The sequence below is a fragment of the Toxotes jaculatrix genome, chromosome 4 (genome assembly GCF_017976425.1).
Source record: "Toxotes jaculatrix isolate fToxJac2 chromosome 4, fToxJac2.pri, whole genome shotgun sequence".
NCBI lineage: Eukaryota > Metazoa > Chordata > Actinopteri > Toxotidae > Toxotes > Toxotes jaculatrix.
In genome coordinates this window covers 5,442,412-5,466,840 of record NC_054397.1, presented here as the reverse complement: position 1 = coordinate 5,466,840, position 24,429 = coordinate 5,442,412, and the positions used below count along the sequence as shown (strand labels likewise).

Here is a 24,429-nt window from a genome sequence, read left to right as displayed (position 1 = left end):
CTTCTTCACCACCACTGTATCTGTTTTTTTTTGTGCTTGGTCGAGGGCTTGAACCCACGACCCTCCAATCTCAGGCCGGTCCAAAGTCCAAAGCCGCACTCTCAACGTACTGTGCCCCCAAATTTTGATAAAGAACATAGATATACTAATTTATGCCTCTGCCTGTGTCACTGCTCACAAGCAACTATACAATACCTGCTTAAATATGGCCAAAGATGTTTGTCTAATTCTGAGCTGGAGGGCTCAGGCTCACGCTCAGCCGATGTTGGCTCTGGGTTCATGTTGATGTTGCATGTCGTTTCTTCTCGCCAGAATCAGGCCAGTCCACTAGCTCGTGCTGCTACCAAACGCGCGCTCTGCCATTGTTGGAGGTAATAGAGCCACCTGATTGATTGGCAATTGCAAACAACGCCTCAACGCAGTCTATTTTTTTCATGGAAGATTTTGAGGAAATTATGTTCATAACATGTAACGAGTAACGGCACAAATTGTCGAAATGTAGTGGAGTAGAAAGTACAGATAACTGCTGCAAAATGTAACGGATTAAAATCAAAAGTATGCATTATTATTTTTACTTAAGTAAAGTACAGATACGTAAAAAAATACTCAAGTACAGTAACGAAGTACAAATACTTTGTTACGTTCCACCACTGGATTTATTACAGCATCATATAAAATCAACAATAATGATAATGATAATATTAAAGCAAAGAGAGCTCTGGAATCTGAATAGTATAGGTATCGGCAGATATCCAAATTCAGGTAACGGGATCGGATCGGAAGTGAAAAAATGTGGATCGGTGCATCCCTAATTTAAAGGGTCAGTACAGTTCTGTATCTAGTCATGCACAAAGTTTTGTTTTTTTCTTTAGGTTTTTAGATGTGCCAGAGATTTAAGTGCTTCCGCCCTAATACAATGGAGATGAATGGAATTTTGTTGTTTTGTGCTCACATACTTAAGTTACTTGAAAATTCATCAGCAACCTTTTCAACCTCATGACTTTATGACTTTCCATGAAAAGAAATAGTCTCCATGAAAACCATAGTTAAATTGGTAGATTATCCGGTGTAATGGGGACACTGCTGTTGAATGTTTTCTATATAAATTTTCAGTACTCCACAAACAAATTCCATTCATCCCCACTGCATTTGTTGAAGGTAGAAATCTCTTCAACAGATACGTCAGAAGCTTGGACAAAAAAAGGACCAAAATCTGAATGGTTTTATATTGCTAGAAGTGACAACATACATATTTCTTTGTGGTGTAGGTGTAGTGACCCTTTAACCACCTGTGTGAACAGTAGTATGCAGTTCTACAGCGCACAACCTTTGTATTCACTGGACTTAAAGTAAATGAATAATATTTAGAACTTACACAAACCTCAACTATATTTCTCTCCTTCCAGAAAATACAGTTTCTTTTTTCCCCATCAGTAGGTTTCAGAATTTACACGTTTCAGAAAAAAAGCTTGACTGATTTCCCCAAATGCAGATTCTCTTTTGTCCAAACAGTATGTGACCAAATGTTAAATATTATTACAAACAATTATTTACATCTTAACCAGATACATACAGCATATATTCACAAGAAAACAGTTGCTTTATACACACTTGTGCACCAGAAACTCTGGAGTGAAGCATGATGTGTTGATGATCCGGTAATTAATAAACAATGTCCCACAACAACTGCACATCTGCTGTGTGTGTGTGTCAAGCCTCGAGAGTTCATCTTTTTTCCAGTGGCGGTAAAGTTCAATGATGAGGTTAAATGTGAAAAAGGAGAGCTGGGTTGTATGTCTTAACATTCTTGAGTTTGCTTCCTCTGCCTGCCAGTACAAAAGTCAACATTCATAAACAATGCTTTAAGTCTGTTTAAGAGCAGACAGTTATAATGCTTTGGGAGTCGCTAACAAACAGGTTTATAAAACATTCCACTCTAAAAGCACCATGTAAGACATTCAGCTTTCACTGAGGTTGTCTCCACGTGTGAAGTACATTTTCAGTTTGTGTCCAACAGTTTCAGAATCCTTTTGTCTGAGAGCTGGGTAGCTATTTTACTATGCTACTTAATGTGTGAATTACTAATACAAATTACTCAAAAATACAGTTGGAAAAAGTCCAATGTACGCACATGCTCTAAGGGCTGGCTGATGAGAAATTAAAACCCTACCATCTACTGTGCTTTCAAACCATATCAGACTGCATACAGGCTGGTTAGACCTCGCCCACCTCAAACGCTGATTAATTAGGCAACTTTCCTTGCAGCATATTCCTTTGATGTCGTGGTGGGTTACAGATTCTGTCTGTCACACAGACCCTGTAGGAGTCAGCATGAGGGAGGCAGGTCTGGCAGCTGTGGAGTGGAGTCATGGAGCGTTATCTCCAGCTCGATTGCTTGGCTTTGTGCTGTGCTGACATTGGGTTTCACATTCATATTTCATGCGGCGTATGTACGCACGGGTGTGTGTTTGTGTGTACCCTGTTCATCAGTGCACACATCTGTATGTCTCACTGTCCCACCTCTCGTGTAGTGTGTATGCATCTTAGCTGGGCCATGGAGGTGGTCAGCAGGAGGAGGCACTGATCTTTTCTGAAACCTCAGGGTCAGACTTGGCTACCAGGAAACGTAGTCGACCTCCTCCAAGACGAATAAGATCCACCGCGCTGCGTGAAGCGCACAGGAGGAAGCAGAGAGAGAGAAAAAAACAGAATCTAGTTACATGAAGCTCAGCAGAGACAGAGAATGGATGAAGAGGCATCACTGTCTGGGCTCACACCAATCAATCAAAGAAATCAATTGGCTTAAAAGGCTGACAGCAATGGGTATGCTTAACATTGTGAGAAGAATGCTCACTCATTGTCATTCATGTCAATATCAACCAGCAGCATCATGAATCTCCACCAGCGCATTGTTACAGGCAGAGACAGCACCACTGAACGTCCTCTGTACCTTTGGTAGTCTGCTCCTATCAGACTGGTCCCATTCACTGCCAGGATGCGGTCTCCGATCCTCAGTCTGCCGTCGGAGGCAGCAGGTCCGTCAGGGATCAGAGTCCGGATGTAAATGCCAGGAGCGTTGAGAGGAGTGTGCTGCAAGAGGGAGAAGTGTTAGTGTGAGTACAGTATGCATGTGTGGGTGTAGAGGTAACTGAAACCGAAACTTTTTAGCTGTCATGTCTCCATTTAAACTGTGTAACACCTCAAACATAGTTGTAGTGAAGCAACAAGAAACTGGCATTTTTACTTGAATTCATCCATCGATTATCAAATTTTATTATGAATTATTTTACACATGCAGAGGTGCAACTAATTCTCTGAGACTGAATCTAACAATAAACAAAGTTTTCACAAATGAATAGAAGCATAAGCATAGCTGTTGCCTTGGTATAAGCCTGATACTACATTATATATATATATAATTATATAATTATATAATTTTATTTTATTTTATTTTTTTACTTATTCTTGTAGCAAACATAGTAAACCAAGTGTTTCACAAAGACAAAAACACACTATTGAAACTTGGACTGACAGGTAAGACAAAACACAAAATCTGTTTTTAACTTGTCTACTCACCAGGCCATCTATGAGTCCCATGCCCAGTCCATAGGGTCCCTTGTCCAGTTCCACTACAAACACCACACACAAGTCATCAGGAAGGGGAGGGGCGCCAGGGGAGGATACAGGGAAAGGAAACTCACACCCACTAATACACCCTGCAGAGGACACGGACACCCAAATCCACAAAAACACACACACACATACACACAGGGTCTCGCTATGGGGTTGGACAAACATAAGAGGTCTTGCTGTGCAGAACAGACACACACAGATACTGAAACACATGCAGAGGTGCAGCTACTGAGCTAATCTAACGCGCAATTGTGTTTCTGACGAGAGCCTGCAGATGTCACACTCACTGCACGGTAAAAACAGCACAAGAGATGCTGCTGTCATGTGAGGGCAGCTCACAACTCATCAACTAGCTCAAGCATTTCAGCTACAGAACTACACTGAACCTGCACCAAGAAGCAGTGTAAATTTAGAGCTGCATTCGTGGATTTTTGGCAACTGGGGGACAGAAAAACTCCAAAATAGTCACAAAACTCATATTGTATGGTTACCTTATAAAGTTACAACGGTTAACATTAACTACTTAGACATCCTGCAGACAGAGAGCAACTTCATCTCTAATTGTAATCATATTTCTGGACATGTGATGAACCTAATGTTAGCTCTCATTCTTGATCTGGTTGGACTTCCAGCAGCAGGCTAGGAAAAAAAGATGTGTGTTTAACACATGTTCAACATTCTTCTCTAGTTGCTAAATTTGTTTTCCTGACATCTAGTGCCCAGAGGATAGCATACAGTGGGTTTAACAGTTCTTTTTTTTTTTTTATAAAAAAAACTGCTTCCTGCAGCTGGAAACAACGCTGTTCAGAGCACTCAGACTGAATCAAACAGAAAATGTGTTATTAAACCAAATGCATGAGCCTGAAAAGCTTTCTCAAATTCTTTGTGGGTTCATCACTACAGCTTTAAGTGAATTTATAATGCCACTAATTTTCTGCAGTTCTAATTAAAGTATGTCTTTGCTTGTTATCTTTGACAGAAATACAGAGCCACAGAATAGCAAATGTCAAATGTTGCAGTATCTATTAGCACAGTGTAAACATTTCTGCTATATGTCCATCCAGTGGGAATTTTCACTTTACACTTTCAATCTTACCTATACGATAGACTATGCTATTAAATGTGCAACGCTGAAATTTATGTACTCTGTATACTGAATATTTTGTACTCATAATATACTGTGTAGGGATACATTGATCCAAAACAGTGTAATTAATTTTTAGTGGACATAATGTAACTCATTAATACTAAATACAGTTAAATTAATGCTGTTCATTCAGTCATGATGATAAAAATTATTTCAGTGGGTTCCCTGAAGTGATATAATTTAAATTTGGGACATAGAGAGCTATGGTACCATCCTGGCTCTCAGTATCAGTAAATACCCTGAGGTGAGGTGTCTGAATCGGTACTGGAAAAAAAAAATGGATCAGTGAATCCCTAATATGGTGTGTAATGAACTGCAAGGTTTAGAATTTCAGCTGCACATTTGGGGTGGACAAAATGACAAAAACACCATGTCATATGTGATTTAGTACAAAGGGTCTAAAAAAATATTACTTTTATGATCCTTACAATGTGCTGTGGCTGTAGATTCTTTCTGTATGGGATTCCATTATACTGCTCATGTGTTCCTATTATTTTGTCCACTTCCTGTATATAATTCAGCTTACCTTCCAGTCCATTGGTGATGAGTCCGTTGGCCTTCTTACATTCTGTCACAGTTCTGCTCGTGCAGCCATTAGTCTGAGTATTGGGGCCTATGATTGGCCCAGGCCCTCCTCCTCCTCCTCCTTCTGGGTACAGCGGGGTGTTGGGAGGGGTCAAGAGGCAGGATGGGTCTGGGTTTACTGTCCGATGGTGGTGAGCGGTGCCGTTCCTTCTGAGGCTGTGAGTATGTGTTTGAGCTGAGGGTCTGTCCCGTCCTCTCTCCTCACCTGACTCTGCTATCACCTCGTCCCCGGGACCCCCAGAGCGGGGACTGCTGTGGGCCGGAGGCAGCAGCTCCCTCTGTGTTGTGAAGGAACAGAAAGACTTAAGAAGACAGTACGAGGTCTAAAGTTGCACAGATGCAAAGGAAATAAATAGAAAGAAAATAAATATTCCTGTTGTCTTTCTTTGTCTGTCGTAGAGAATTTTTGTTGCAGTATACAAAAAGCTTTGTTCGCAGATGCAACACTTCAATTAGAGATAATTCAAAATTGAATGTATAATCATTCTAGGGACAAATTTATCATTTGGCTTATTTGTGAATGCGTATGTGTTTCTGTGAGCGCATGTATGTGTACATATGAGGGTGCAGTAACACTAGGGATTATGGTCTAGTCAGCCGTTCCCACTAATTAGACAGCCTAAAGACTAATCAGATTAACCATGATTTAACCATGTCTAGGTTTCTGTGAGTGTGTATGTGTGTGTGTGTGTGGGTTGGCTGGAGTAGAGGGTTTTTGTCTTTCATTTGTGGGATTATGAGGAACTCCTCAACAACCACAGCTGCTGAGGCACATGGCCTGGATTACTGCTAGGTGTGTGTGTATTTGACAGTATGCGGTATATGTGTGTGTGTGAGTCCTGTGACCTGGATGTCGGGCCAGTCAGCTGTGTTGGTTCCGTTGGAGTGCGTGTGCACGCTGGGAGTGCTGGTGTGTGTTTGCGTCTTGGTGCGTAGACCCCAAAGGTAGTGGCGGATGTAGAGCAGCTGTCTGTAGATGCTGTCTTCCACACACTCGCTGTCCAAGTCCACTCTGAAGCCGGCGCTGGGCAGCACTATGGGAGGGTGGTTCTCAAAGCTCTCCAGGAGGTCCACTGAACACACACAAACTGATGTTAACACACATACACACACACACTCATGTATACATCATTAAAGGCCTGATCCAGGATTGATGTACAGCTGCTCCATCAGCCTCTCACTCTCTCTGTTTTGTAGCTTTCACACACAGAACTCCTTAATGACTTTATATCCACTGTCTACAAGTCATTTAAAGCTAACTGGGGCTGCTAGTTATAGTTAAATGAAGTTAGTGTACTATTTAAGTAAATTTGGGACATCAAATGTTAGATAAGACACAAATGTATGCTTTAGCAGTGTGTTTACAAGCAGACTAGTATCCTGGTTATGATTAGGTTTTTTAAGTATCACTGTTATGTGTTTGAAATCTACGCACCATATCCAGGTTTCAGAAATCTGTGACCAAAACAAGGATATGAATCAAAGCCAGGATACTGTGCATGTAAACATAACACAACTGTTATGTTTACGTGTTAGTGTGTAACATAAGTGCAAACTAACACGTTGATTGTAGCGATCAATCCTTGTTCTCATTCATCTGTAATTGTTTGTGCTCAATCTTCACCAGCACCCTCCAGAAAGAAGCTGTCACTTAACAGCCACTTAACAATGAGACTGATAACCTTCAGTTTGATTTGGGCTGTAATAATTGTCCAAAATGAGTTACAGAGACACAGGCAAATATATATTGTACCTGCAGGCCAAACATATAACACAAGGGCTTTGTGTTGCCACTAATTTTGTCAATTCTTGTCAAAGTCACTCACACTCCCATCTACAAATTCATACATGTACCTGTTCTGTATATGTAAGCCTCGTCCTCGCTGCTGGGCTGCCATATTGGGACAGGGTTGATCTCTGCTGTGAGTTGGTACTGAGTGAGAATCCTGTGCAGCTGGACTGGTTTCAGAGTCGGGTGCTCACTGGACAACGCTCGCCAACTTAGCTGCAGAGAGGGAACAAAAGAAGAAAAGAATTCAAGGAAAAATGAGTCAGAAGCCCTGGGAGATCCTTTTGTATTACAGCTAAGTAGTCAAGGGCAGTAGCATGTTGTTATTGACTGTGTAGTACAGGGACATTATCCATCAATAGCTGATCACAGTGACTTTGCTTCATGACCAACTGTTCTGACCGTCTGAAAATTGATTTCAGCCAATCAACTTATCCTGTTCTCTGCTAATTTAAGACTGCAGGATTTGTCACTGATAGCCTCCATTGTTTGGATTGATGAAACTTAATACAGTAAGCTTTTCTCTTTATTTTCAGGTATTGCCAACAAATTAGTGCAAGCTTGCAATGTGTAATTATCACAAAAAAAGAGACACAAACACAAACGTAAACAGAAAAATCCTGTATAAGATTGTAGTTGTGTTTGTGTGTGTGTGTTACCTGTGTGAGCTGTTGTGGGGCTGTGGCCAGTATTGAAATAGCGCTATTGAGTTTGGTGAAGAATTTGTCAGCCAGATGTCCCAGACCGGACCTGCTCGCCCACTCCATGACCATTCGCAAACACGCCTGAATCTGCAGCACTTTGGACCGCTGGAACCACCCTCGAGACGGACCTACAAACACACACACACACACTGCAGTAAATTTCTACTCCAAAGTCAGTTGTCTGAACATCTGAGAGAAAGGCAGAGTAAAAGACACTGTGTGTGTTTCATGGATGTTTCTGTGTGTATTGTACAGCAATAGAGACATTAATTTTTAATTAAGTTGATATTGAAGTCAATGAAACAATAGCAACCGCCACCAGCCGCCTGCTCCTCGTAGAATACAAATCGACTACTGCAGAGGGGCTCAGCTGACCGGGTTTGTGTTTTACTGCACAACAAACCAGCACACAGCCTGCATTCCTCACTCTGCCTAATCCTTTCTCTCTCCGTATCACATCAAAGAACTGAAAGAAGTTTTATGGTAAGTTAAGCTGGCGATGACTCTCAACGTAGCATTTGTCAAGCTGGCATCCCATAGTTTGTCAATCTGTCAGTGCATTACCTCACTGCAGCCATAATGCCTTTTTAAGCTTTCTGAAATACCCCCTAAAGTGTGCTCAGGCCTCTGCTGGGCTTTGGTACAAACAATGACAAACAACTGGACTACAGCTAGGTACCTTTTTTTTTTTTTTTAAATAGACCATGTACAATTCCAACTGTACAACCAGCCCTAAGCAATATAAACACTCTTCCCGCTTAACCTGTCAACCCACACAAACAGAATAACTGTCATCTACTTCATGTAAGGAGGCAACTAATCATTATTTTTATTATTGATTAATCGGCCAATTATAACTGGGGATAAAATTATAACTTATATATAACTTGATATAACAAGATAATGAATCTGGTCAGACAATCAATGCCAGGTCAATACTTGACAGTTATAATTATTGGTGCTACTGATAAATTTTGGTCATTACTAAAAAAGTACTTAGGTTTGAAATTTGGTTTAGTATTAAGTTAGAAATAACAGGAACCTTCAGGCAGGCAGCATTATATTAAGACAGCTCACACATAACCTTTCAGATTTTCTGCCATATGTTTTGGATGCACACACACACACATGCACAGAGTAATAGGATTATGTCTAGGCATACAGTAATCTATGAGTGAGGCACTCAAACAGACGAGACATCACTTAACCTCTTAGCAAAGGTGTCATAACGCTTCATAGCAGCTGGTTTACAAAAACACACTCACCTTACACACAGAAAAAGCCACTGGACACTGTCAAACGAGCAGTCCAAACAACAAAGACCTATCCCTTATAATCTGTTTGCAGGGTGCAAGATGTCACAACACACTCATACACACCATCAAGCAAATCCCAGCACAGAGCAGTGCATGTGCACCATCCTTTACATCTCTTAAGCTTGATATTCTTGATCAGTCTTTTTACCTGAGTTGAAATAATATCGGGCTAAAAGTGTATTTATGTGTATGAGTGTGCGTGTGTCGTCGTTAGCTGAATGTGAGTGCGCGAGTTGCAAAGGGCCCGATGCAAACGTCAGCGTTACCTGCTACAAACTCACTTCACTGTTACCATGGACACCATCAGCATTGAAATATCAATGAGCGACAAAAAAGGGGAGCGAGGGAGAGAAGGAAACAGCCAGACAGACGGGATGGGAGAGAGGAGAGAGAGAGAGAGGTGGAGATCGGGTGGGGTGGGCAGATAACCTCTGCATGAATATAAAGGTATTTCTCCTTCTCCTTTTGCCAGACATGTGATCTCTCCTGTCTCCACTGGCTAATGAAGACATATGGCATGTGCGTGAGTGTGTGTAACTGTGTATAAGTGCGTGTGGCTGAAGATATAAAGGGAGGCTGTGGAGAGGTTGGAAGTGATGGGTAGTTGGACACCCAGACATAGCTGGCGGTAAATGACCGTTTTCTGTATTTAGACAAGGTAATAGACTATTAGCAAGGTCATTACAACAACTGAATGGCCTTCCAGCCCTTTACCCTTCACTCTGCCCTTTTCACCCCCTCCCCTTCTATCTCCTGTCTCTCCCCATCCAATCCTACCTCTCCTCTTCTTTGTCTCACCCCCTGATGGCCAGATGGAAGGAAGGAAGGCAAGAAGGAGGAGGAGGAGTAAGAGGGGGGGGGGGGGGGGGGGGGGGGGACAGAATGCAGATAGGAGAAGGGCATTGAGGACAAATCTGGGTTAGTCTCTGTCAAAATGCTGACAAGGACACAAGGACACACCATCTCTCTCTCTCTCTCTCTGTCACATAACTAACAACTGTACAAATCCTGGGGGAGGCCTAATGGAAGAAAAGTGTGATTGTGTGTGCTTTTTTTTGCCCTACCTTTGTCCATTAGCTGGTTAAACAGCGACACATTGGAGAAGAAGAAGAGGTAAGCAAACATCTGAGCCTGGATCTCCGGGTGGACCTGGTAGCCCTGCAAAAGCTCCTGGGCATTTTGAAACACCTGCACACATACACACACACACACACATATATATATAGATAAGCACTGACTGCCATTAGCAGTTAAGAAAATTTCAGAAAGGTTCAATTGAATACTCATAGAATGCATTTTAAATCTATTTTCATCAGTTACCGTGAGACAAGTGATAAGTCTGAACACATGGTTTCATGATAGGAAAACAATGTGGCAAAGAAACAAAGAGTCTGGCTGTCCTGACCACTGCAGATATTCGTCACCTTATATGAGACAAAATTTCTTGCTGTATGAAGCAAAATAAAGAGAGGCGTCAACAGCCCACTCTGCCAGTGTGTCTCTGTTTATACCTTCAGGTGCAGCACTATAATTTAGAGACAATCTGCATTTCTGATTAACCCAGTTTAGAAACACAGATTCCATCAAGTGATCTTTTCTACATTACTGATTATTCAACAGTTACTTTCCACTTTGTTCCATAAATATTGTAATTTTGTCCTGTCAAGATTATGTCTGCTAATGCTTGTGCCTGCATTCTCAACAAACCTTTTTCTCTTTAACTTAACCATGATAAAACAGTCCTGAGATTGATCTTAGAATTCAAATTTAATAAATGTTTATGTTTTCAGAAATTCAACCTAGAAAAAAGTTTGAATGCATTCTAATGTTGTTAAAGGTTATTTTATTCTTAAAATTATCTTTCCTAAATTCTGTAATACATGCCTGATTCTCTTCAGTTATAGAACATCTTTATAGAACAACTTATTGATTATTTTATGACTAATCATTACATTTTTACTGTGAACTTTCTAATAAACAAAAATTGTATTAAAATCCTGTCACTATATCCCAAAGTGATGTCTTCAGATTCATTTTGTCCAAAATACAGTCCTGAGATCAGCAATAAATACTCATGTTAACCAGAAAATGTTTGGCATATTTCCTTGATGAATTACTTAAAAATGAATCAATTACCAAACTTGCAGTCAATTAATTATATATCAGTTGAATAACTTATTAAGCAAGTAATTGTTTAATTATTAGCCCTAAATGCATTACAATACAGTACAAAACAAGACGTGTGTTTACCTGCAGGACCCTGCGTACAGGTTCGGGAAACCCTACACCTCCTTTCCAGCAGGGTTCAGAGCTGTCGACTGGGAATGGATTACAGTCTAACAAACCTGGTAACACTACATAAAGAGCCTGGAGACAGACAGACAGACACATACACACATACGTACAGCCACAGAGGCGCACACACACCCACAAAGATATGTGTGATGATTAAAGTGACCTGAAACTGCAGAATAACATCGAATTTAATCATATTATTACAACATGTAGTCATAAACTGTGTGTGTGTGTGTGACAACTCAGCCAGGTCTTCTGTGTGAATGACAGTCTGTTATTATTATTATTAAGGTAACCTAAAAACAAGATTAAAAAACTGTTGTGATCTTTAAGAAGATGGCATTGTTGCCATGGTGACGGATTACCTTGGTGATATAGTAGACACATTGCTGGAAAGTGTACATGATCACTTCTTCCAAGATGGTCATTGACTCCTCATTGGCTGATATGGTCGCCGATAGCAACGACTCCTTTGACCCTACACACAGATGACAGAGAAACACACATACTTAAGAGATATATAGTGAGAGAGAGGGAGTGTTGTAGCTGTATCAGTGTCCACTGCATGGCACTGTGAGTAATGACTCTTCAGCCAAGTTGTTTCCACGTTCATCATTCACACTGTGTGCGTTTGTGTGTGTACCTTGCAGTGTCTCCATGGTGTGTGTGTATGCTGGTGCTCTTTGCTGTATAAAGTAGAGGATCTCGATGGAGTTGGACATCCAGAAGAAGATGGTCTGCAGGTCTGGGACCAAGTCTGAGATACTGAGCAGAGACAGGGAGGCCGGGTCCTGGCTACATGGACACACACACAAACACAGCGGAGGGTTAAACGCAGTGAGGTAGACATACTGACACACTTGAACACACCGACGCACATGGTGCAAAAATGGAACATGAGCACACATGCTCTCTTTCTGTCTAACACAAGTTGGAAAACAATACTCACTGCTGAGCTTGCTTCTGAGCCAGCTCCTTTGTCTTCTCCTGAAAGGCACACACACACGCACGCACACACTGCATTTAGGTCTTCATTAAACTTTTAAGATGTGCGTAGGAGAAGCACACTTCATGACGCTATCACTAACCTGCAGCACGAAATACCACTATCATATTTACAAAACCTTGCATGCTCACAGTGACGCACGTTGATAAATACCCAACGCCCTATTGGCCTGAATATACCATATAATATACCAATATACACTAACCTGATCTGAAACAGAGACCACTACCAATAATATAAATTGTATACGTTTAGAAAATAAAACACCCTAAAGGAGAAAGAGCAGGAACATGATTTTATAAAGAGAATCCCATATACTACTACTGTCGACTCACAAAACTACATGCGGGTCGAGATTGTGTCAGAATCTGCCAGATAACACTAAAACTGAGCATTGTGGCTTTATACAGTTTACAGGCACGCCACATGTAAGATGAGCAGCGGAAGCTGAACCAAAGAAGGGCAGAAACAGAGATGCTGACCCACTTCTCAAGGCGATTAAGCAAGATGGTTTGGTCAGTTGAGCCTGAAAAAGTTCAAATTCCCCAAACTAAAAATTCATAGTATAGTTCGAGGAGAATGCTGTGTGTCTGCATGTCAGTACGACAGTACAATACATGTGAAATGCAACCCTGTTTAACTATTCACCTGACCTGACATGGCTGACTGGTTTCTCTCCACATGAGGTCTTCTTAATCAGAAACCAAAGTGCCACAGAGACAGAAAGACAAAGAGAGAGACAGACAGCAGAGACTCACCCATGCAATGGTCTGGATTCGCCGAACGATCTTGAGGAGCAGTTTTCCAAAACTCCCAGGTGGGAAGGTTGAGGCAGAGTGTTGTATGCACAGACACAGGAGGTAGGCTGGTGTCAGCTTATGGTCGTCTCCTAAAAGGAAGACACAGATTTGAAGCATCGGTTCATCCCAGTTTTTAAATTAACAAGTTTCACTGGAACTACCTTCTAGCTGAGAAATAGAGTAAAACAGCTGACAGAGAGGGCTGTGGGTTATCCAGGGTAACAGGGACACTGATACTGGAAAGAAATGTTGCTGGGGAAATTTTCATTCATTTTTCCATGGATTTATTATATATTCACCTGATATCTATGACCTTTGACAACAGAAGGAAAATTGATTGATGAAATGGGACTATTACTGTCAGGAAGGAGACACTGATTAATGCTCTGTTGACCATTTTTGCTTTTTTTTTTTGGTTTCAATACTACAGGGTGACTGCGCCCAAATCTCTGCATGATGAACTGCACCTGTGTATTTTATTGACAGCCTCATTCCAGAACTCAATTTGTGGTTCTGTAGCTCATGTTTCTGGCCTAAATTTCAACTGTTGTAATAATAAACGCATTTAAAAATATAATTTTTCAACGCTTTGAGCACCAGAAATGAGATTCCATGCACCTCCTCTGTACTGCTGTGGTAAAAGAAATGTCATACACCGATCTAAAAAATTAGGCCAGTAAAACCTGGTACTACTAGAGATGATTTTTGTAATTTGGGTAAAATGAGCCTTTAATTGCAGCAGTACATCAACAGAGATTAAGAATACTTCATTGAGTTAAGTCTGAAGTTTTATTTTCTCTACTATATGTACATCAGAACACACACCTCCAGGTTCTATGAGGGATACGATTCTGTTCAACAGCTGGTCTTCATGAGCCTGGTCAAACTCCAGCTGTAACCTCCTCTTCTGACCTCCTCCTCCTCCTCCTCTTCCTCCTCCTCCACCTCCTCCACCTCCTTCCCCTCCTGACAAACTAAGGGGTCCTCCTGCTGTTGTCCCCCCGCTGCGGGGCTTCACCAGGTGAGGTTTGAAGCTGCGTCTGACTGCTGGAACACTCGATACCTGCGCTGCTCTGTCCTTCAGCACAGTACCACACATTTTACAAGTCTGAGCCCCGCCCTCTCCTTCCTCCACCCCTGCATCGTAAAGCTGCCCCAGGGTGCGAAGGCGTGCCAAAGTCTGAGCAGGCAGAGGCTTAGCGCCCGTGGGGTCTTTGTACAGGAAGATGTAATGCGCTCCGAAGGAGAGGAGGTCACCATGTCGCAGCGTGGTGGAGCGCTCGCAGCGGGAAAAGTTCACCAGAACTGTGGCGTGGAGCACAGGCTCAACGGCAACACAGAACCGCTGACTCTCCGCCAGCTCTTCACCCTTGTTGTTGTTGGCATGCCGACGGGGTGCGGGCACTCTGCGCAAGCGGCAGTGGAGGGGCAGGATGTCAGGAGAAAACAGGCAGATGTTGGGGCGAGCTGATGGAGTCTCCTGACCAACTGTATGCTGCTCTCTGTTCAGCAGGTACACCAGGCAGTCCTTCAACACACAACGTAAGTGCTGTCACAATGTGATCAGACATGTCTGGAACAAAACACATGAACCTCTTTACTATCTTCACCTGCCGATTGTATCCCTGCAGCAGCAGGAGATGTGGCGACTGGTACAGAGAGTGCCTCACCCCTCCTCCTCCCTGACTCCCCTCCTCTTTCCTCCGGCCGCTCGAGGCCACTTCACGTTCTCTGCCCCTTAAGGGCCCTGGCAGAGTGGAGTAATAACGTTTGGGCTCCTCTCCTACTCCCAGCTGAAAACACATGCACACACATACACACAGAAACACACAAGCATTTGGGATTTAAGCCAGGCTGATAACAGTCTCACGAATAATAACAATCAATCATCCTGACTAGGCTTCAAAGGGAGGCCCCACCTGGTTGAGGCTGGTTTCACTGAGGCTGCGGCAGAAGGATGAGTTGCTGGACCGGGGCAGGGTCAGTGTCCCCTTCGCCCTGTTCCTCTGGAGCTTACGAGCTTGGGCATTAATATCTACAGGGAGGCAGAGAGGAATAGCAAGCAAGAGAACAAGGAGGGAGAAAGAAGGGCAAGAGGGAGAACGGGTGGAGAATAATAAGGAGCAAAAAGAAGAGGTGGAGCAGGGAAAGAGGAGTTGAGGACACAGAAGAAAAGAAAATAAGAAGAAAGTGACCTAAACGTGGCATGCATTGTTAGCATGTATGTTTGACTGATGAGTGACATCTGGATAAAGTAGCTTCTCAGGCACAGTCATGTGTGAACAGAGTGGAAACTGAGTAAAACCAGTCAGATGAAGTAAATGGTGCTGGATGGAGCAGCACATGTGGCTGACAACAGTGAGCCTGATGAAAGGTGAACTCAGCAGCTCCTCATGATTTCTATTTGAGGATTTTGAGGCCATGCGATGGCTCATACACTTTTACACACATACACTCACACTGTCTGAATCACTGGCAATGGGAGTGGCGCTGGTGACAACGCAGGTAAAGGTGGTCTCCATGGTAATGACTGACATCCACCCTACCTGAGGCCAGTCCCCACCTTTAGAGCTGGACTGTACCACTCGACCAGACCGTAGGGGGGAGCTCCTGTGTTTGCCAAGCCCAGACCGACCCATTAGAGCCGCCAGGAATTGGGGGGTTTTGGGCCCTACAGCAGGGTAGGTGGGATTAGGAAAGCGGGGGGGAGACTGAGAAAACACCCCCTCACCAAAACACCAAGCACAGAATAACCCCCATAAACACACACACCATCCGCACACCACAAGACATGCATGCACTGTGGAGCAAATAGGGTCTGTGGTGTTTCAAGTGAGTCACATCACCAGTTGGTAAAGAGAGATACACGGTTAAAGGTGTGAGGTACAGGATTTTCCTCCTAACATATCACCGTCAAATTAATAACAGTAATAATTGGTCTTCTTTGTGTTTGTATGTGAGTCAATTCAGGTGTTTTTGTCTTTGATTTTGACATTTTTTCCCAGTGAGCCGGCAGGTGGGACAGAAACCAGCAGATTTGGCGATGTAGAATGTATCAGTTATAGATGATAATACTATTAACTTGGCTGTGATGTGTTCGTGTACTTCATGAAAATCCTATGGTACCTTTAAAGTGCTATCTCGTAATAAAAAATATTTGTGAGAACACACACAAATCACACATGCGCATGCACGCTCACACATAAACCAAGGGGAGGAAAAAGGACAAGTTAGAGACAGAAAAGAGAGAAAGGAGACTCCAGGGTATGTGAGCTTTGTAAACACTATAACACAATAGAGAAAGGGTTAGTGTGAAAATGAAAATGTGTATATTAATATGTATTAGTTAACTCAATAAAGCAGTTTTATCCCAGAAGGCATGCTGTGCTGTGATTATATTTTGTTAATATTTTCAGATACTAAACAGAAAGGTATAAGCTGTGAAATTGTATTTGCAATGTTTTTAAGCACAGTAAAGTAGAATATTTTTAATGAAATGGATGGAAGGCTGGTCATAATCTGTTTTTCTTCTAAACAAATCCAATTAAAATACCAAAACCAACAATGAACTGATCCAACCAATATTTTCTGTGTAGCTAGAGCCTGGTATTGTGCATTCCTCTGTGCCGTCCAATGTTGTAAAAAAAAAAAAAAATAGAATGAACACTGCAGTCACACACCGCCCCGCTGTAAATACTTCACCTGCATACCAAAGTGTGTGTTAACCTGCAGCTGAAAATAGTCCCCAACAAATTCACAATCTACCTCTTTTTGGAAAGTTCTCCAAGAACTACATTTACCAGCTGTTTCAAGAAATTGCAGAAACTTAAAAATTTCACAGGAACAGACCAAAAAGGCTTTCCAAATGGGTTTGTGTGATGACACTATATATTTGTGACACAGACAGTGTAGAGAAGTCGGAGAGCATTCGTTGACCATGTGAAAAAACACGTAGCTCCACCAGCCTTATCCTTTCAGGGTTTGTTTTTTTTTTTCTTTCCTCTTTACAGGTTGGTTAATATTGTCTTCTCTGCTGTCTGAAAATTCTACTGCTGTACCATACAGCAATGAAAAACAGTAAAAGAGATTTCTGACTGACTCTCTGGCTACCACAGAAGTTGACATAGCAACCACTAAACATGCCTCATGAGAAATTTTGGTGTTGCTGCAAAGTGCAACCTCTGTGCGGCTGAAAATACTTTCTCCATCTCACTGCACACTATTGTTCACAAAGTGGGATATGTGTGTTCATGTGTGTGTAAATGGCAAAGTTTTCATCAATCAGTAAACCAATTTCACATAAAGGTCACGACATGGTTCCTAAAGAGGCACACATTCATGTAGATACAGATTCCTATTACTGCAATGCAGATGTAAGGCCACGACAGATGTTTTCCTGTTTTTTGTCCAATTTGTTTACACATTAACTATTGATCCACAAAGCAGAGACAATCTCTCACGGAAACTGCAATATCATTTGAGAATACACAGTTCAGGCGTGAGCCAGTACAGTTATGTGCAGGTACTTTGGTATGAAGACGATATCTCCTCACTGTAGTAGGAATGTGTCATTCATAAAAACACCAGAGAGCCCACACCCATCCACACCTCTGGCTGCAAAGGATTCAGCTTTCACTCAATCAATCGACCAGCTGTCCATGCATTTCTACTGCACTGTCTGTGTGTGAGCCTTTGTGTTTGTGTGTGTGTGTGTGTGTGTGTGTGTGTGTGTGTGTGTGTGTCTCTTTAAGTGCTCAACTGCACGTGAGTGTGTGTCTCTAAAAGAAACCCAGATGAAACACTGTCTTCACAGGACAGCAGCTACATATAAAACAAACACTGGCAATCACACAGAAATAATATCTTCTCTACAGGATTATCACTGACAACTCCTATTCTGCATCTTCACACACACACACACACACACACACACACACACACACACACACACACACACACACACACACACACACACACACACACCTCCACACAAACACCCTCACTGCAGAGGAGCTAACGAGCTGTGCTTTTCTGCTGAGTTTGACATGTTAGGAAAGGAAGGGAATTAGACCAGCTGCTGTGTGTGTATGTGTGTCTGTGTATGTGTGTACCTGTCTATCTACAAGCGTGAGTGTGTCAGTTTGTGTTTATGTGCCTTTGTTTGTGTGTGTGCTCACCAGCAGTGATGGTATCCTTCTCCTTGGCGTTGAGTTCCTCCACCTCTGCTCTCCTGCGCAGCTCAAATCTGCGAGCGTGTCCTTCTCGGGGCTTCCACAGCTCTTGGAGCAACAGCGGCTTTTCATTGTCCCCCAGCGCACGCAAGCATTCAGTCCGCCACCCGCCTCCTCCAATCCCACCTCCCCCCTCCAAGCGTCCGATAACGTCGCACAGGACATAAGAGTGGGCAGCATCCTTGTTGAGTGAGTAACGCTCGAGTGCCTCTTTGACCAGTTCCTGCGCACTGGACCGTGGCGTGGCCAGGACGCTCTTGTAGTTGGCACCAGCACAGATTTCATCTCCAAAAATCTTCAGCACGCCAGGGGCCGAGCTCTGTGTGGAGAGTTCAGCTGGGTCGTCCGCCGGTCGCTCTGGGGGTTCAGTTGTTGAGCGCCGGTCCCCACGGGTGTTTGTTCCAGTTTCTGCTGGAACACGGTCTCTGTAACTCAGAGTACGGTACAGGACCTGGTGAACAGACAGAAAATACTGAATGTACTGTCAGGCCATAGTATCACAGACATTATGTACAGTATATGTTTTCTGTTTTGTATATTAAAGGGTCAAATATACAGCCCAGTCACAAAAAACATCTGCCTCTCATGGTGTCTAGCCGTGCAGATTGTTTTGATTTTATTTGCCAAGGTTTGGAAATATCCATCTCTGTCGTTTCCACCACCCCAACAAACTGGAGATGGATGCATTTTTTATTCCTCACAGCACTGAAAATCAACATTTAATTTTTGACCTGATGAAGATCCATAGCTATTACAATTCATCCCGAGGCAAACATGAATGTCATTTAAATCCATTCAATTGCTGTTGAGACATTTCACTCAAAATCACAAACGTCAACTTCATGGTGGCACTAGAGGGAAAGTCAGAGGATCACCAAAGTCAGTAGGATTCATACTCTGATCACCATCAATGTTCATAAATCCAAATCTAAATCAAACCATGGCACTCATGGATCAAAGCAGTGGACTGACCGACCAACGCCATAATACCTCGAACATCACGGTTACAGTGAATTATCCATCTTAGACAACCTCAGTAAATAAAACCAAACTTTTTTGACCTGTACTCAGCTAGGCTGGTGTCTTGAGATTGGAAGAGTTCAGATCAGAATGGCAGCGTGTATGTTTGTGTGTGTGTATGTATACCTGTGTGAAGGTCCTGCTCTGGCGTTTCAGGCGGCTCTTGGATGGTAGGGACATACTGGCCCCAGAGGAAGAACCGTAGAACATGATGCTGCTGTTGGCTTCACAGGGTCCACAACTGGTGAGCAAGGACACATTATAAATGCTTGATTTGAATCCACCATAGAGGATTCAAATATTTACAGAGGTTACAAACATACACACATTAAAAAGCACATGCATAAAAGGTGATAATGGACACGGCTACATATTAAACTTACTTTTGGAACATTTGTAGATCTGGAAGGCAAAGAAAATCTACTCTAAATCTATAATGTAAAACGTGACCACCATAAACACATGATTAACAACAAAAACTGTGTGAACGTGTGTGTCTGGAAAGTACCTTGATGCAGTTATGTATTGTCACCTCTATGTGCAGCAGCACCAAGTAAGGGTTTAGAATTGAGGGTCAGATGTTTTGCATTTCATTTCACTGTCACCTTTCACACTGGAGAAACAAAAGAGACGACATTAATGTCAGATTACAGCAAAACTGAAGGGTCACTACTGAGATCACTGAGGTAAGTTTTTTTCAGAAAATACTGCTGTGGCTTTTAGCTTTTTAATGATGTCTTGACCGAGCTAAGCTGTTTTCACACCAGACTCAAAACTGCAGATGAACATCTTATCACCTGCCAAACACATTTCCCCACCTGGATGTGCTGGAACCATTTACTGATTTCTGGGCCTAGATAGTGAGGACCTCAGATCAGGACAACTCTGGAGATAAAAAAATAAAATTCCAGTTGTCTCTATTCAATTAGAGCCCAAAGTGATTTTTTTGTCCATCCAACAGTTCAAAAGTAAAAATATTCAGTTTACAACATTCACCTCTGCAAAGCAAATATTTGGAATTGTGCTTCAAAAAATGACATTATGATCTACTGATTATCAAAAGAGTTGCATATTAAATTTCTGACAATGGACGAGTTGTTGCAGCTCTATTATATATGCCCATACTGCAAACAAGTTTGTTGGATGCAATTAACCTTTTGTCTTTTAAAAGTTCTGAGCTCACCACTACTGTTGGATTCAAAAAGTTGGTTTATTTCCAACAATGGGAACATAGGACCTTATAATTGCTTCTGTGCTTACTTTCAAATCCAGTGTTTATGATACCAAATCTCATACATTTTTTAGGACATGGCAAAGAGCTATGCACTTTATGCACAATTTAGATTTTTCTGTGCTTCACTTTGGCTTTAAGGTGATTCATGGACCTGTCTTGCATATATTCTTGGGCTCAAACTAATTACTTTTTTTTAAAAATCAATGAATAAATCTGGCACTTTCATAATAAATCAATTCATCATTTGCTCATAAAATGTCAGAGAAAAGTGAGAAACGCCAACTACAAATTAGCAGAGCCCAAGGTGACTACTTCAAATATCTTGCTTTGTTAAACCAACAGTCCAAAAACCCCAAAGTGTTTCAGTTTACAGTGATACAGAACAGAGAGAAGCAATAAATTGTCACATTTGAGATTCTGAAATAAGAAAATATTTGGCATTTGCTTGATAAATGACTTTCATGATGAAATGATCATCAAAATTGTTTTTTTTTCTGTTAACAGATCAATTCATCCCTGCTCAGCTCAGCATTATATGTATGAATTGCTAGATTTGTCTTTCATTTGTCAGTTTTCCTCCCAGCTCTCTTGTAAAAATGCAATCAATAACAAGGTAAAACTGATTAAACAATCAATGCATAAATAAAAAGGATAAACCCTATGTCTGCCTGCATCCAGGTCATGCATGTTTACCTCCAGAAACAGGTCAGTTTCGTGTCCATGTCCCTACAGAAGGTGAGTCACACTTCATTCCTGGCTTTGGATGAACTCTTTGGATGAAGACCTTTAATGCAGTTTCCATTAGGAACAGTGTGTGAACATTTCAGAGCCAGTGCAGCAGCAGACTTGACAGCAGTTGAAGGCGGCACCTCATGCAGTGTGTTTCGACTGCACCTCGTGCAGTTGTTCACTTTTACAGTGTATGATTTCTTTTCAGCAAATATTTGGCAATCGGCCTAAAAGGTGTTGTTCTAGCTGACTCTGCAAGCACTGGGGGGATAACGTGACTATTTTAAATGCCCGCTAATCCACAGTAATCTGGCTACTTGGCCACAGTTAACTCAATCCTGGGAGCAACAAAACCCTCCTGCACCTACACACACACAGAAAGACAGAGAGAGAGAGAGGCCTAAATTCACAATGCTGAGAAGTTAGCTTTCGCTTCGCAGTCCCCAATTCTGCAGTTAAGGGGAAAATTAAGGGAAACTTAACTTACAGTGCTGAACAACGGATCCTCTGTTTTTAATCCACTTTCAAATTTGTGAAACCTTTATTCTGTTTGTGAAAATGCAAACAGATTTCACAGCTCTTTCACACTCTGACCACACTAAACCAGGTCTCTCTTAAAAAACACTACACTTAGACGTGTCAAATCTGGACTAGATTATTCCAAAGAGGCAAAAGACACATGTAGACCATACTAGATCAGGTACAGATCAAAAACCACTAATAAGTACAGTTCTTTAAGATCTCCACCTGGTCCAATATGATCTAAGAGTGGAAACAGCTGTGAGATCTCTTTTTGCATCGTCACAAATAAAACGGTGTCACAGATTTGAAAGGTCTCTCAGGCAGTGTTAAGGCTTTACCTAAAAATTTAAAACAGGCTTTCACAACACTAAGAGGTGCAAAAAAAACCGAGGATGGGTCGCGCTGACAAGTTTCCCTTAACTTTCCCCTTTACTGCAGAATCTGACGATGCGAATCGGACGCTGACTTCAGGTTGTGTTTTGTAGGTTGTGTATTGTGACCCAGGGAGGGTGTGTTGTTTGGTGACCATGTCACAGACACCACAACTTCTCCAGCACCTTTTGACTTGCTGTCTGTCCTTGTCTAGGCTACGAGAAGGTCAGAATTAAACGCTGCGTTGGGAAAAAGTAAGGCACCCATAACTGGCTAGATAATAATAAACAGAATTTGTGATTACTACGGGTCTGCCCTTTATTTAGTGTCCGTCCGTCTGTTTACGACTCTGGTCGTCAGTAGCAACCGCCGTAGCAACAAAAGGCAGGAGAAAATCTTCAGAAATAATCCGCTGATGAGTCGCCAGGCGCGGCACTAAAAGCTACCAGCCCCGGCCTCCTAATGATTGTAGACCAGCTCATCACACATCACTCTCAACACATGAATTATCAATTAGCCTGCACATTGTTTCGACACCTGAGCAACACTCAACAACAATGAAATAAAGAATGCTGTTTTTTACATTATTATTATTATTATTATTATTATTATTATTATTATTATTATGAGGGTGGTTAAACATGTGGCGCGCCTGTGCACAAATAAAAAAACAGGTCTTGGAAAAGTTAAGGTGTGATTCCAGCAGTGACAAGCCCAGTCCCCTGAGGACTCTCCTGGGTGTCTGTTGCGTTAATACTCACGCTGCCTGCAATGCGTGGCTCCATAGTGCTGGGGAATCCTTCTCGGCTCGTCTCTCGCTCCGTCTCCCCTACAAGGCAGAAAATACAACGGGGCAAAAAAAACACCCAGATGCCCCTGTTCCGAGCGACAACCAGCCGTCCGGGGCTCCCACCCACATCCCCAAAACAGCCCGTTAACTTGGACGACAGCCAGCCGCTGAGTGCTCCTGTTTCTGTACGCACATCTCCGCCGAGTGTTCAGTGTCCAGCAATGCCTACTGCCTCCGGCAACCGCATTCCCACATTCACAGCGGTTCACTGCCGAGCCGCCACGGAAACACCCGAGCTGTCCGCGCTGCTTCACCTCGGCGCACCTGCTCTGGCACCCGAGTGAACGGAGACGACTCCGCCTGGCGGGCACCGGTGGTACGAGCTCTGCATGGAGGCGCTGTTACACGGAGGACCGATCTGTTCAGTGTTAAAGTTTTAGAACTCTTAAATTGGCATTATTTTTTGGTAACTTAAGTTTTTCCCCTTCTGGTTTGTGTGAATCAAAATCAAATAAAGCCCCTCTGCCTGATTCACTTTAGAGTCTTTGGCATGAAAGTTTGAATGAAAATAGGCTGAAAAGGGTTAAAACATTCAGACCAAAATATAGTTTAGATACATCTGCAGATCATATTGTCAACAATGCATTTTGCATTGTAGAAAATAACTAGACCTCAAATATTTCATCTTTATATTTCATTGTATGATCAAATATAAAGATGCGAAATATCTGAAAAGGTGAAACGTTACAAAATGCTGAGTCCTGGCATATACTGCATGAAAAAAGCTTTTTTTTATTACAAGAGAAATAGAAAAGATAAAAGCATTGTTGGCATCATATAGGCTTATCACAGCACAAAAGCACCACAGACACAAAAACCAATATGAAATCTGGAGAGAGAGACAAAAAGGATATGGGGGTAAAATAATGTCATGTAGGACTGGGGAGAAATCACCAGCAGCACTGAGAACAGAGCCACAATCACAGAGCGTCTATAAACAATGTACACAGGGTCCATGTAGGTTTCATGGAGAGTATATAAAACCACAGAGCTCTATATAAAGTTAGGTGGGCACCGTATGTTTGGACGAGACACATATTATAACCAAGACATGACAGACACACATCAAATTCTCAAATACTATGTGGCCAAACCTGACTGAGGAACTAGTATAAATACTGGTGATATAACTTTCTGAGTCTTCCATCATAGTAAACGCAATCATTTGGTTTGTCCCAGAGGCTCAAGTAAACAGT

The 24,429-nt window shown here is 42.2% G+C and overlaps 1 protein-coding gene across 1 annotated transcript; it reads right to left on the bottom strand.

Moving 5' to 3' along the window:
- Nucleotides 1–683: 683 nt before the first annotated feature.
- radil (Ras association and DIL domains) lies at nucleotides 684–23,270 on the bottom strand. Its single transcript, XM_041036292.1, has 22 exons — nucleotides 23,145–23,270; nucleotides 20,035–20,139; nucleotides 19,653–19,767; nucleotides 18,453–18,957; nucleotides 15,839–15,946; nucleotides 15,195–15,310; nucleotides 14,886–15,068; nucleotides 14,284–14,803; nucleotides 14,101–14,238; nucleotides 13,234–13,364; nucleotides 12,419–12,456; nucleotides 12,113–12,264; nucleotides 11,835–11,947; nucleotides 11,425–11,541; nucleotides 10,239–10,362; nucleotides 7,814–7,986; nucleotides 7,220–7,370; nucleotides 6,212–6,438; nucleotides 5,307–5,643; nucleotides 3,577–3,716; nucleotides 2,951–3,090; nucleotides 684–2,664 (listed from the first exon to the last, which is right to left on the bottom strand). Exons 3-22 carry the CDS (start codon nucleotides 19,734–19,736, stop codon nucleotides 2,565–2,567), a joined length of 3,597 nt encoding a protein of 1,198 aa, XP_040892226.1. The 5' UTR covers nucleotides 19,737–19,767; nucleotides 20,035–20,139; nucleotides 23,145–23,270; the 3' UTR covers nucleotides 684–2,564.
- Nucleotides 23,271–24,429: the final 1,159 nt, after the last annotated feature.